The 14,064-nt window shown below is 50.8% G+C and overlaps 1 protein-coding gene across 1 annotated transcript; it reads right to left on the bottom strand.

The window, feature by feature from the left end:
* Positions 1–86: 86 nt before the first annotated feature.
* LOC136455239 (uncharacterized) lies at positions 87–2,869 on the bottom strand. The gene is made up of 3 exons (XM_066455356.1): positions 1,634–2,869; positions 395–829; positions 87–284 (listed from the first exon to the last, which is right to left on the bottom strand). The coding sequence occupies exons 1-3, from the start codon at positions 2,867–2,869 to the stop codon at positions 87–89; spliced, it is 1,869 nt and encodes a 622-aa protein (XP_066311453.1).
* Positions 2,870–14,064: the final 11,195 nt, after the last annotated feature.

The following is a 14,064-nucleotide window of genomic DNA, read 5'->3' as shown; positions in this document are numbered from 1 at the left end:
ATGGCCTTTTGATTTGCTGGCAGATCACTAACCACCCATGTCTTGTTGTCCTCGATTGCCTTCATTTCAGACTCCATGGCCTGTCTCTAGCAACCCTTTGACAACGCTTCATCAACTGTAGCTGGTTCCTCAGAGGCGACCAAACACAAGCCACTGTACTCAAAACCCTGAACTTCATCAGTGGAATCAAGCAAATCAGGTATCATTCTGTACCTCATTGGAATGCCTTCTGAATCAACCGAAGCTCCTATTGGTGGTGTCGCCCATTGTATCTGTGGTGCTGACTGCAGTGTTGATCCCACAATTGACCTGGTTGGCGTGTGAGGTGGCATACCCGGAGCACCCCCCCCCCCTCTGATGGAATTGCTACAGCCAGTGAAGATGACACTCCCACATCGAGATCCTGATCAGCGAGCTGTGTCGGCTCTATTGCCGGACCATGAACAGTGCCATCTAGCACTTCATCTGCATACACGACTGAGAACTGTGGTGCCAATTCGCTCTGGCCTGCTGCTTTCTCCTCCCAATTCCATCTTCTTTTCTCATCAAAAATCACGTCCCTGGTCACTATCAACTTCTTGTTGACTGGATCATACACTCTATAGCCTTTGGTCCCTGATTCATAACCAAGGAACACCCACGGTATCGACCTATCTGCCAGTTTGTTTACACTCGGCCCTGTACGCTTTGCAAACACCGTACAACCAAATGTACGGAGGTGCCACACACTCGGTTTTCTCCCGAACCAAGCCTCAAACGGAGTCCTGCCATTTAAACTCTTTGTTGGCGACCGATTCAACAAGTAGGCAGCTGCTTTTACTACTTCTCCCTAGAATTTTCCCGGCACACTCATACTCTTTAACAGACATCGAGCCATCTCCACGACAGTTTGATTGCGTCATTCCACCACTCCATTCTGCTAGGGAGAGTATGGCGTTGTGGTATTCTGCTTGATCCCTTGTTCATTGCAGTAAGCAACAAACATATCGGAATTAAACTCACCACCCCGGTCAGTTCTGAACGCCTTCAGACGACGGCCTGATTCAACTTCAGCTCCTACTTTTATCTTCTTGAAACTGCTCAGCGCTTCATCCTTGGTTGCCAACAATTCCAGCCACATGTAGCGGCTATGATCATCCACGATCAACAGAAAATACAATTTTCCACCTGGTGTAGGCGGTGTGATCGGTCCACATAGATCACCATGAACCAGATCAAGGCCTCCACTAGCACGGTACGCCGAAACTTGAGGGAAAGGAGTGCGATGCTGCTTCCCAAGTGCACAACCGTCACAAACTTGTTCAACCCGACTGATTGTTGGGATTCCCTCCACCATCTCTCTCACACCGAGATCACGAAGTGATCTAAAGTTGAGATGCCCATACCGTGCGTGCCATAGCCAAGCCACTTCATCCATCTTGCTTAGTAGACATACAGGCGAAGTAAGATTCACTTTCATGATATACAAGCGATTTTTCCTCTCCGCCCTAATTAACACTCCACGCTTTTCCTGTCCACCCTGCTGCCGCTCAAACACTTCCAGAATACCGTGATCGATTTCAACCCGGCATCCCCCTTCTTCGAGCTGACCAAGGGTAACAATATTGCACTTAAGAGATGGAATAAAGTATACCTCTGTGAGAACTCGGTGGTCGTTGTTCTTTTCGACGATCGTTACGGCACCGATCCCGTGAATCTCCACTATCGACCCATCACCGAACTTCACTGCGCCCCAGACCGTCTCGTCCAGAGTCGCCATGGCTTCTCGGCGCCCCGTCATATGGTTCGTGGTGCCCGTGTCTAGTACCCACGCTCCTTCGTGGTATTCCACTGGGAATACGCGTTCCTGATTCAGGAACACATGCTGCGTCACCGGCGTGCTCAGCCTCTTGATGTTGCAAATGTGCGCCACCATCAGAGCTGGTTCTGCCTCGACATTGGCATGATGAGCAGCCTCTTGTCGTTCTTCTTTTGCCTTCGTTTTGCACTCTTTTGCAAAGTGCCCATAGATGTTGCACTTGCGACATCTACCTTTCCGCCGTGGGGTTCCCATCGACATGAGCTGCTTCCCACCGGAGTCACGCGCATCAACGCCGCCGCGTGCCCCGGATCCGGATCGCTCCTTCTTCACGTACTGCCCGCCGCCTTTGCCTCCAGAAGACGAGGTCGAGTCCGATGAATGTTGTTTATTCCTGGCTGCCCACTCCTCTTCTGTTAGGAGAAGTTTGCCAGTCTTCTCTGTCACCTGCTCCACTGAGGGCTCAAACCTCTCTTCTGCTGCCCGAAGATGACCCACAAGCTCCTCGATCGACAGTTTCTTTAGATCTTTGAACATCTCAATCGCCACCGCGACTTGACTGTACCTAGACGGCACCACACGAAGGAATTTCTTCACCACACGTACGTCGGTGATGCTCTCCTCCCCAAGCCCTCGCAGATCCATGACGAGCTTTGTGATGCGAATCGCAAAATCATCAATGGCCTCACCCGGCTTGAATGCGATGGATTCGAACTCAGCCAGAAGCTTTTGGGCGTTGACCTCCTTAACACGATCTGCTCCAAGACGCATGGTCTTGATTGCCTCCCATGCCTCCTTCACCGTCTTCTTGTTCAGGAGCATGGAGTGCATCTCTTGTGGCACGCCGCGAAGCATGGCACCGAGTGCCAAGCGATCTCGACGTCTCTCCACCTTTGCAGAATCGGCTTCATCAATGGCATCCCAAAGAAACATCCCTTCTAGATTACACTGGATGTGATACGACCACTCTTGATAATTCGTACGAGTCAGCAGCGGCCATACCAAATTCCCCGTGGCTTGATTGAATGCCCGGTCCATGGATTCTTTTTCACCCGAGGTGCCTGAACCCATCTCGACGATGCTCGAGTTCGAGCTCTGCTTTCTTCAACGTTCCGACGAAACCTTCAACCGGCAACCTTCTCCAAACGCTCACCGCCACCACACGCCTCCTCATTCGACAACCAACGGCTCTGATGCCACTTGTTGAAACCAGGCGTTGCCCTGGGTCCTCGAGCTCAGGCCTCGACAGCGACGTGCCACCGGCGTGGTGATCACGGCGACAGAATAACAAATGGAACAAGATCGTGACAGAATAATGCGCCGCCAAACATCGCAGCTTCTCCGGCCTCTATTGTTTCTTATTTATAATGATAGATGGGATCACGGAACATGTCTCCGCATATCCCCGCGCGACGCCGCACGCCGTGTGCCACGCCGTTTCACCGCGACGCGCACCACGTGCTGCGGCATACGTCGTGACGCCTACCGACCGAGAACTCCAGATCGTGTCGTGCCCAAGCACGCCTCTAGCCACGCCCAATCTGCTAACTCGACTAGACTCCTATAACTTACGACTCACCGATGAAATCCTAACCGAATGATGCAACCGTTTAGCTAACAGTTTCTTCCGTTGTAACGCACGAACATGTCTGGAGTAGCAGCAGCGGCAGCACTACTGCTATTGTAGACTTGTAGTATTAGTATGGTGACATGGGCATGGGCAGGACGGGTGGTTCGGAGATGATCATCGCTACCAGGTGTTTATTTCCGAATTCGTCGAGACTCGAGACGTGCACCGGACACCGGTGCACGACGGATGGGAATGTTTCGCCGCGCTGCCCATCGAATTGAATATCACAGCACAGGTGTTTACTTCGTCCTGCCTGCCTAACAGCGAAACATCTGCTGCCCGCTGCCGACCGTCAGCTGGTTGAGTCAACCAGCTAGTGGCCGCCCGGCCGGCCGTCAACAACGGCGGGCTGCGCCGATCGTGGATTCATGGTGTGTGTGCCTACCCTCATGGCCTCATCAAATTTAATTCTGCTCTACCGAGAGAGAGAGAGAGAGGGGCCTCGCAGGTCAGACGACACGACAGGGATGGCGCTCGTTGGCCATCCGCCAAAGTTTCGAGATTTTTTTTTGAAGAATAAGTTTCGAGAAAATAAGGACAGTGATACTGCCGCTGCCCAGTACTGTTCCAGTTTCCACCGGAGCAACACTGGCATACAAACTTAGTATTTATGGACTCGCGGCTCGCTAATCAAATCTACGGTTCGGTTGAACTTATCAGCCGGCAAAAAAAAAAACAGTTTTAGCTGATTTATCAGCCGACTTTAATACCAGCCGAATAGGACGTCAGGCATTAGAACCGTGTACATTGCGGACTTCAACTCGGAATTAAAATTTTGTGACATGGCCGTTGCCGGTGTTTCTGGATTCATACCCGATTCCTTCCTCTGACTAGAATGTTTATTAGTAACTACTACTAGCTATCTGTAATCTGATTAACGACGTGACACTACAACCGAACATTTCGACCACCACGGCAAGCGGCCGAGGCTTATTAGCGCGTTTAGTTCCGAAAATTTTTGGTTTTTGGCTACTGTAGCACTTTCGTTTTTATTTGGCAAAAATTGTCCAATTATGGACTATTTAGGCTTAAAAGATTCGTCTCACGATTTCTTGACCAACTGTGTAGTTAGTTTTTTTTTTCGTCTACATTTAGTACTCCATGCATGTGCCGCAAGATTCGATGTGACGAAGAATCTTGAAAATTTTTGACTTTTGGGTTGGAACTAAACGGAGCCTTAGTAGGATCATTACATGTTCTCACAGATAAGTTCAGAAAAGTGGGATACAATTGGGGTTTTCCTGACACTGATGCGTTGTCAATGTCAAACCGTCGGTGATTCATCATCATGCCTGTGCAGCGCAATGATCCCTCCTGACGCGTGTCGATCTGACGACAGGGAGCTTGGAACTGGGGCCTGCTTAGTTCCCTCCCAAAACGCCAAATTTTTCAAGATTTTCTGTCACATCGAATCTTTGGACGCATGCATGAAGTATTAAATATAAATAAAAAATAAAACTAATTACACAGTTTAGACGAAATCCACGAGACGAATCTTTTAAACCTAATTAGACTATGATTGAACACTAATTGCCAAATAACAACAAAAACGCTACAGTGTCGTTTTGTCAAAAAATTTGCCAACCAAACTGGCCCTGGGCTCGGTCGCCGCCACCGAGGCCTTGTTTAGTTTAGGGTCAGGAATTAGTAATTGGCAATATAGCACTTTCGTTTGTATTTGATAATTATTGTCCAATCATGGCCTAACTAGACTCAAAAGATTCGTCTCGTAATTTATAATCAAACTATGTAATTAGTTATTTTTTATCTATATTTAATACTCTATGCATATATTTAAAAATTTAATGTGACGAAAAAAGAATAAAAAAACTTACAATCTAAACAAGCAAGGCCTTTGTTCCGAGCCCGGCCGCCCCGCTCTCGATGTACAGCTAGGCTCCGTCGGTGAGCAGTGCGACCTAACGATGCTAGTCCATGTGAGTGGCCTGGTGGATATGAACCAGGAACACACTGCATTCATTGCCTGAGATTCAGCGCATGGTGTGGATGGGTTCAATCGTCTTGCGACCACATGGGTTAATATGAATGGATATTTCTAAATCTATAGGTAGATCTAGCGGGTATAAATAGTTTGTTGGTGTATCTCGGTAGCGAGTATGTCCGCGACGGCCGGAGATGAAATGCAGTGACAGTGTCCGACGACGAGGCGAGGTGCAGCGTTCCGGTGGTGGCACTGCAGAGGCGACGACGAAGTCGGTGGGAGCTTCCCGTCGCTAGCAGCACCCTTCTCTTTAGATCGGATAGGGTTAGAACTTCGGTGAGGCGTATGGCAGCACAGGGGAACCTCGTACCTTGTGCCCCGTCCTCCACCTCTTTTTATGGTGCTGTGCGACGGGGCCCACCAACCATACAGCGGTTAGACGCCTCCGATCAGGGCGCGGATCCAAGGGCCCAATTGGCTGGTGAAGATCAAACTAACATTCTTCCCCTTGATCTTACCTTATGACTTAAATTTAACTTACTTTATCTTGTTCCCATTCCATCATAGATCAGTGCATAGAGCGTGTCTCATCGTCATGGTCTATTGCCATTAGATTAAACAACTACAACGCATCTCTCGATTTTAAAACAGATACTCAACTAGGCCCTTAGTATCCAGAAATCATAGACTTTCCCATAAACTCATATCGACTGTGTGTTCTCTGAACGCACTGGGTGGTTAGCCTTTGGTAAGCGGATCCACAAGTACTTACTCGGTACTTATGTGCTCAATCTTTAAAAATAATTGTGGATTTTCTTCTTTACAACATATACCTTAGTGTCAATGTGCTTGACAGCACACTTGACTTATTGTCTTAGGAGTTAACTTATTTTAAATAGTTATTGCTGTTGTCTACCATTGTTAAATCCGGGTACAAATTTCTTTAACCTCCTTTTGCCTGTTCCTTAAGCCTCATGACAAGCTATACTATGGTATGCATCACTGATGACACCACAACTGTTTTTTAGAGCTTTTCCACAATAATACTTCAACTACGAGTGTTAGCAACTGTTGTGGATTTTACTACACATCTTGCCAAGACTTAACTTTTGTACCCTCAACTATTTGAGAGTTCTTATTCTTTCTTACTCAGCATGAGGCCTATCATACTTTGCAAAATTGCAAGATATTTTTAACTCCATTCCAGTGATCTATATCTGGACTGGACTTCTGCCAAAATATCCCGGATACATAAACTACGTCAGGGTAAGTTCTTACTTGTACTTGTACACTTATCAAGCTTTCAACAGCTGAAGCATATGAAACCATATTCTTTTGATCGATCTCATATCGATTCCAGGAACACTTAAAGTTCCCAAATCTATTACCCTTGACTATAGGAGTAGGCGTAGATTTACTCGCATGCATATTATCGGTGCAGAAAGTGACCAACACGTAAATATTTGTAGTTTTACCGTACGTTATGATTGGATGCGGCCTAGCACTCAATGACATAGGGTTTATACTGGTTAGGCAACATGCCCTACGTCCAGTTTAAGTCGGTCGGTGACTTTATTCCTGAGCCTAGGTTCTTAAAGTTTGCTGTGGGGTTACAAATGAGAGGGAGAAAGATGGAAGGGTGCAAGAGGTCTGGTCGGACTTCAGACCGAATGGTCAAGAGTGATGGGAGCTCCTACGTGCGCTAAATATTCGAGCGAGTGCTCTGTATAGCTTTAGAGTGTCTAAAGCTAGCAGAGGGTGAATTGATCATTGGTTGTTCGAATCGTTGGAGAGTCCTCTCTTGGAGAGTTGTCGATAGATTGGCTCTAGGAGTCATTGGAGTTGTCTTTGTTTGTGAGATTGATCGTCTGTGTCCTCTATCCCTATTGAAATAGAGTGCATCCCCTTTTATAGATGAAGGAGACGGCCTTACAAGAGAGAGAGAGAGAGTGTGTACATCTACTAAGTCTTGTTGCCCATGTCATTGGGTACAAGACGATTGTAGGCGTCCACAACACTGTTTATGACAGACACATGTGGGAGGATTTACCGCATTCACCACATAAGGCAAATGATGGCGCCCATAACACTGTTGATGCCCAGAGGCAAGTGGGGGGTTTTACCGTCTTCACCTGGTATGGGAACTGATGGCGCCCACAATACTGTAGGGCAAACGTCGGCACCCACAACACTGCTTGAGTTCTGACATGCCTGAAAGGTTGTAGGGCACCCTTCTGACATGTCCTGTTGGTACTATCCTACAGGTGTACATGGTACGGTCCTTGGTTTCGCGTTTGACTTGAGCGATCCGCCTTACTTGCTCCATCTGTTTCCTAGGTTCTCACCGAGCGGGCGTCCTTGGTCGGTTGGTCCCAGTCGGCTCCGACTACGCCAGTTGGAGAAGAGTTGTAAGCAGAGGTTTGGTGCATCCCCGGTCGGAGACGCGGGTCAGAGTCGGAAGCGGCATTTGGCCAGGCCTTCTGGTCGGAGAGGCGATCCGGAGTCAAAAGCGAGGCCTTCTAGTTGGAAAGGCGGGCTAGAGTCGTAAGCAAACGTCATTCCTCCTGGCCAGGCCTTCTGATCAGAGAGGCGGTCCGGAGTCAGGAGCGAACGTCGTTCCTCTTTGGCCAGGCCTTCCGGTCAGAGATTGGGTCGCTCTTCTGGCATGTCGTTAGGTATTTGGGCCGTCTCAGGAGTTGTGTGTCGTTCACAATGTCGTCTGCTGACCGAGCCTTTGCTGGGAAGCAGGTCTATGAGGGACCCTAGGTTTATGAACTCGATAGGAGCCCCCGAACCCCTGGGCGATTCGGATAGAATCATCTGGGGGATTTTTGTCTTGACAGCGGTGCACGTGAGCACACCTGCGGGTGTAGCCCCTGAGCCCCTGGCCGGTTCGGGCAGAATCGCATGGGGGGTTCTTTGTGTCACCAGCGAGGGATTTTTTTTTGTTTTGACAGCGGGTGCGTGGGCGATTCAGGTAGAATCGCCTTGGGGGTTTTGTCAGCGGGTGTGAGTGTGTGCACCTTGGTGGGTGTAGCCTTCTCTTTCTAGTTTCTGATCCATCATTTCTAGGAGCATGGTCCCAGGCGTTTGGTCACGGTCGAGGGACTAGGCGCGATGGAGTCACGGACCCAGGCGTCGGGCACAGCCAAGGGATCGGGCGAGATGGACTCGCGGACCTAGGTGTCGAGCATAGCCGAGGGATCGGGCGAGACAGAGTCGTGGACCCAAGCGTCGGGCACAGCCAAGGGACAGCTGAGGGATCGGGCGAGATAGACTCATGGACCTAGGCGTCCGGTGCAGCCGAGGGATCGAGCGAAATGGACTCATGGACCCAGGCGTCAGGTGCAGTCGAGGGACAGCCAAGGGATCGAGTGAGATGGACTCGTGAACCCAGGCATTAGGCGTAGCCGAGGGATCGGGCGAGATAGACTCGTGGACCCAGGCGTCAAGCGTAGCCGAGGGATCCGACAAGATGGACTCGTGGACCCAGGCGTCGGGCGTGCTGAAAGATCGGGCGAGTCGGAGTCGCGGATCCAGGCATCGGGCACACCGAGGGATTCGGCGAGTCGGAGTCACAGATCCAGACATCAGGCGTGCCGAGGGATTGGGCGAGTCAGAGTCACAGATCTAGGCGCAGCCGAGGTCATGCTGAGGTGTTAGGCATCCCGAGCCCCTGAGTCCCGTTGGGCTCGGAAGGGGTTGGTTGAGTTTCATGCGTTACCCCGTCTGCGGTTTCCGCAACTGGAGGGGCTGAGCTAACGTCGCTTGCCTCGATGGCTTGAGTGACGCGCTCGGTGAGCTCACTAACGGGCATGTTCGAGTGAAATCCAAGTCCGTCGTTCCTGCATAGCCCTCATGTGGCATTCCACTACTCCTTAACCCATGACCTGGCAGATGCCCGGGTCGTTCTAGAGACCGACCTAGGTGGCCCGCTGGCCTCCCCTCGATGGAGATTCTGTGGGCATGGCTCGAGGTTAGGATCGAACGAGAAGGTTGAGATGACCCTGTCTGCTTCAGAGCAGACTGGGCGAGGGACACTCGGGGCTCATCTGCATTTTCTCCCTTGGCTCTATTTGACGTAGGGTAGCCTCGAGCCCTTCATGAACTGGCCTTCGAACCCCGGTCGGTTGTTGCTCATGTTGAATGAGGCAACTACCATTTCGTGACGCGATACGGAGCGTTGTGATGTATTTAACTGCATATGCGATGCTTCGGATGTATGGGATGAATGAATGTGTGCATGGATGAATGTGTGAATGCGTGTATGAATGTATGAATAACAGCAGATGAATGAATGATCATATAAAGAAATAGTGGGGTTTGGTAATGTTACCTTGATGACTCGAGTGACGAGGTTTGAGGAGCTCCTATCGGATATGTCCGACCGCGATCCACGTTCATTGTTCGTGATGGAGTCGGCATGGCCCACATGGGGCGTCCCTCTGCTCCTTACCTGTATCTCGGCATTCGCCTAAGCTGTCCGATCGACTCAGGAAGCCCATTGGTCTCTCCTGGGCGGAGATCCCATTGTTGGGCGCTTCCAAGTCTTGCCTGGGAAGGTGGAGAGCCGCCTACGCCTAATTGCGCCTTGTTTCTCATGCCCAACGTGCAGTAGTGGTGGGCCATACCTAGGCCATGTCCCGTCTGACCAGGCGCCATCTCATTAGGTAGGGCGTGTCCCATCAGTCAGGGCGCGTCGCATCGTATCCCATCCGCATTGAATGGGGGGAAGGGAGAGGGTTTCTCGACCCAATCCCCGACCTTTCCTCAACTGATGTGTCTCCTCTTTAAATAGGGGAAGGCAGAGCGCTTTTGTCTTGTTCCTTCGCCTATTCCCCAACTACTGCCTTTCCTCCTTCTTCTTTCTTTGCCAAGAGCGTTTGTGTGCGGTGGTTTCTAGGAGAAAAAGGGGAGAGCGAGGGAGAGGAGAAACTCATAGATTCATTCATGAATCTAGAGCACAATGTTGAGCTGAAGGTCATCCATTGTGAGTGAGTCGGTGCTAGCCGCCTTCGCCTAGAAGGGGGTGCCACTGTCGAAGGAGGTGGCGCACTGGAGGGCTCCCACGGGGGAGGCTTTTCCGTGACCTTGGGCCGGTGAGGTCGTCTCCTTCCTTGCCTTCCACAAGCATGGGCAAGGATACCCCGCGCACTGGTTCCTGCATGGGCTCCTCAATGAGTGGGGCCTAGGGCAGTAGCATCTCAACCCGACTGGGGTGCTGCATATTGTCGGCTTTGTCACCGTCCGTGAGGCCTTCCTCGGAATGGAGCCACACATGGACTTCTTCCGGTGGCTCTTCTCTGGGTGAGCTTTGTCGAAGGGGGACCCACCCAGGACCACGTTGATGGGGGGCTTCACGCCTACAGCTACTCATGTCGGCTAGTTCATAAAGTTTGATGAGATGTCAGAGACATCCTCCAGCCATGGCGGCCATACTTTGGCAGGCAGCGTCCTTGTCCAGGAGCTACCCCATCCGTATGGGAAAGTCTAGAGCTCCATGCTCTCCTGCTGAGCATCTATGGGTACGACGCCCTTGAGGTACCTGTTGCGCTCGCCAAAGTCGAGGGAGCGGAACCGGGTGGGGCCCTTGTAGTGGTGGTTATGTCTGGTGGCAGTAAATGCTATTGGATGATGCCCATGAACTTATGAACTTGTTGTGGTACTTGGTGCCTGCCTCCGGAAGACACCTAGACTTGGACTTTGCTGCCATCTATAGAGGGTACATAGACGACTAGAGCACGGGCGCCATCTATGCGCTCAGGGAAAGCTTGCTGCCACACGCACAGTTTGGTGGCCAAGCAAGTCTCCTCGTAGTGGGTGATGGATGGTCACCATGCGAGCGTGGCTGAAGGCGTGCATCAAGAAGGCATCACCTAGCCTACGGATGGAGTAGAGGCTAGGTCAGAAGCGCCGTCTGAGCCAAGCATCGCCCCGTCGGAGGGCGAGCAACCTTTATCTTTGCCGGTCATGTCATCAGCCGATGCCACCGGTCGAACATAGTAGAAGTAGCCAGTAGATGTAATAGTGTAAATTCATGGGGGAGCCCCCGTGTGAACAATTGTATTGACAAATACATCAATTTTTGCTTTGTGATGAATTACTTCATTCGGGGAAGCTTGTCTCGTCCGCTCCTTATTTTTACCCTAGCATAGCTCTGTTTTTTATTCTTTCTTTTTTGCACCAGCCTGTTCATCCCGTAGGCTGCAACCTTAAGAGCCCAGGCATGGCTTGTGAGGCTCAGCTGCTCGTAACCATAGGTAGAGGCAGGGTACGGTTGGTCAGAATGTTGAAGCAAAGTTACATAAGGTAATTAAAGGAATGGACTACCCTTTCGTTCGGGTAGAAAAATATTTATCATAAGATAGTAAAAAAGAGAGGTGATATCGCACCCTCGTGGAGCCCCTGAGCGACCCTGGCCAAAAGTGTTCGGGCCAGGGTGCTTTGTAGGAGCGAACATTGAATGAAAGAAAATGGTAAAGACTGAATTTTAGGGAAAGAAACGACATAACTGTTCGATGTTCCAAGTGTTGGTGAGAACGTCGCCATTGTCATCCTTTAGTCGGTAGGCGCCCGGTCAGATTACTTCAGTCACCGTATAGGGTCCTTCCCATGGTGGAGAGAGTTTGTGCTTCTCCTTGGTCGATTGGGTCCTTTGAAGCACAAGGACTCTGACCTGGAGGATCCTTCCTCTGATTTTCCTCTCATGGTACCTATAGAGAGTCTGCTGGTAGCGAGCGGAGCGAATGATAGACGTCTCATGGGCCTCTTCAAGTAGGTCAATGAGACGTCTCATGGAGCGAATGACAGACGTCTCATGAGTTTGTCGAGCATAGAACTAGCATCCCTCGCACCTGCGGATGACCTCCTTTGCATCTCGTAGTGCGGTGGGCTAGTAAAAACCTTGGCGAAAGGCTTTTCCAACCAGCGGCCTTGGGGCCTGGTGCGTCGAGCGATCCATTGAGCTTCAGTCCTTTTGGGTGGGAGAACCTCCTCGATAAGGTAGGCGAGTAGCGGCGCTCGCTAGTTGGTTTGATTGAGTGCCAACACGGCGACATCGGTGGGTGATGTCATCATGGAGGCACTAGGGTTGGAGCCCCTGAGTGCCGGTTTGGCGTCGGAGTCGGAGCCCCCGAGCGCCGGGTTGGTGTCGAGGTGTGTTTAGATCGGACCTTCTAGGATGCAGGCGGATAGCTCATGGAGGTCGTTGATGAAGACCCCGCTCGAATACGGATCCCACCTAGCGGCCAATTTTGCTAGAAAATCGACGACATCGTTGTCCTTTTGGGGGACGTGATGCAGCTCGATCCCCTAAAATTTGTCCCCAAGCTTACGCACTTCTTGGCAGTATGCTGCCATGAGGGGGCTTTTGCAGGAGAACTCCTTCATGACCTGGTCTACGACTAGCTCTGAGTCGCCACAAACGTAGAGCCGTGTAGTGCCAAGCTCGATGGTGATGAGTAGTCCATTGATGTGGGCCTCATACTCCACGGCGTTGTTTGAGGCTGAGAAGTGGAGGCAGATGGCATAGCGGAGCCTACTCCCATCTGGGGAGATCAAAACCACTCTAGCCCCCAAGCCAGGTGCCATGACGGACTCATCGAAGTACATCGTCCAGTACTCATGGGTGACGTCTGGGGTCGGTAGCTAGACCTCCATCCATTCGGCGACAAAATCTACGAGAGCCTAAGACTTAATAGTGGTATAGGGGATATACCTGATGTCATGGCCCATGAGTTCAAGTGCCCACTTGGAGATCCATCCCACGGCGTCGCGGTTGCGGACGATGTGTCCGAGCGGGTATGAAGTGACGACCGTGACTTCGTGGTCGGTGAAGTAGTGTAGGAGCTTCCGGGTTGCCATTAGCACGGTGTATAGGAGTTTTTGCACCTAGGGGTACTGGACCTTGGGATCGATGAGTACCTCCCCGACAAACTATATGGGTCGTTGGACCTTAAGGTGGTGTCTCGGCTCCTCCATTTCGATGACTAGGGCGGCGCTCACCACGTGGTTGCTTGATGCGACATAGAAGAGGAGGGGTTCTCCCCATTAAGGAGCGACGAAGATTGGGGCCGACGTCAGTGACACTTTGAGGCTCTCCAAAGCCTATTGTGCTTTCTCAATCTAGACAAACATGTCTATCCTTTTGACTAGCTTGTAGAGAGGCATCCTTCGCTCGCTGAGCTAAGAGATGAACCGGCTCAGGGTGCCACACAGCCGGTGAGCCTTTGTACGCCCTTAACGTTGCGTATAGGGCCCATATTGGAGATAGCCATGATTTTTTTGGGGTTGGCCTCGATACCACGTTCGGACACAATGTATCCAAGCAGCTTCCCCTTCGAAACCCTAAAAACACATTTTTCGGGATTCAATTTGATGTTGAACCTTCGGAGGTTTGTGAATGTCGTGGCCAAGTTTGCGATCAAGTTGCAAGCTTGAGCTATTTTGACCACTATGTTATCAACATAGACGACGATTGTTGGTTTCAGCCACTTGGTTTGATCAGGCTGATCGAGTGGGTCAATTTGGTTGGCGAAGCATTGCAGCATGCACCTTTGGTAGGTGGCGCCAACGTCCTTCAGACCGAAAGGCATGGTTCCGTAGCAGTATAAACCATACGGGGTGATGAATGAGCTTGCGAGCTGATTTGACTCTTTCATCGCGATCTAGTGATAGCCTGAGTAGGCATCCAGA

The sequence above is a fragment of the Miscanthus floridulus genome, chromosome 5 (assembly GCF_019320115.1).
Source record: "Miscanthus floridulus cultivar M001 chromosome 5, ASM1932011v1, whole genome shotgun sequence".
NCBI classification, from domain to species: Eukaryota; Viridiplantae; Streptophyta; class Magnoliopsida; order Poales; family Poaceae; genus Miscanthus; species Miscanthus floridulus.
This window is presented reverse-complemented; position numbering and strand designations above follow the sequence as displayed.

Coding starts and splice junctions, on each gene's coding strand:
- LOC136455239 (XM_066455356.1), bottom strand. CDS start 2,869: ATGGGTTCAGGCACCTCGGGTGAAAAAGAATCCATGGACCGGGCATTC. Junction 830..1,633: donor ACCACCGAGTTCTCACAGAG/GTATACTTTATT, acceptor GGAAAATTCTAG/GGAGAAGTAGTAAAAGCAGC. Junction 285..394: donor TCGCTGATCAGGATCTCGAT/GTGGGAGTGTCA, acceptor TCAACACTGCAG/TCAGCACCACAGATACAATG.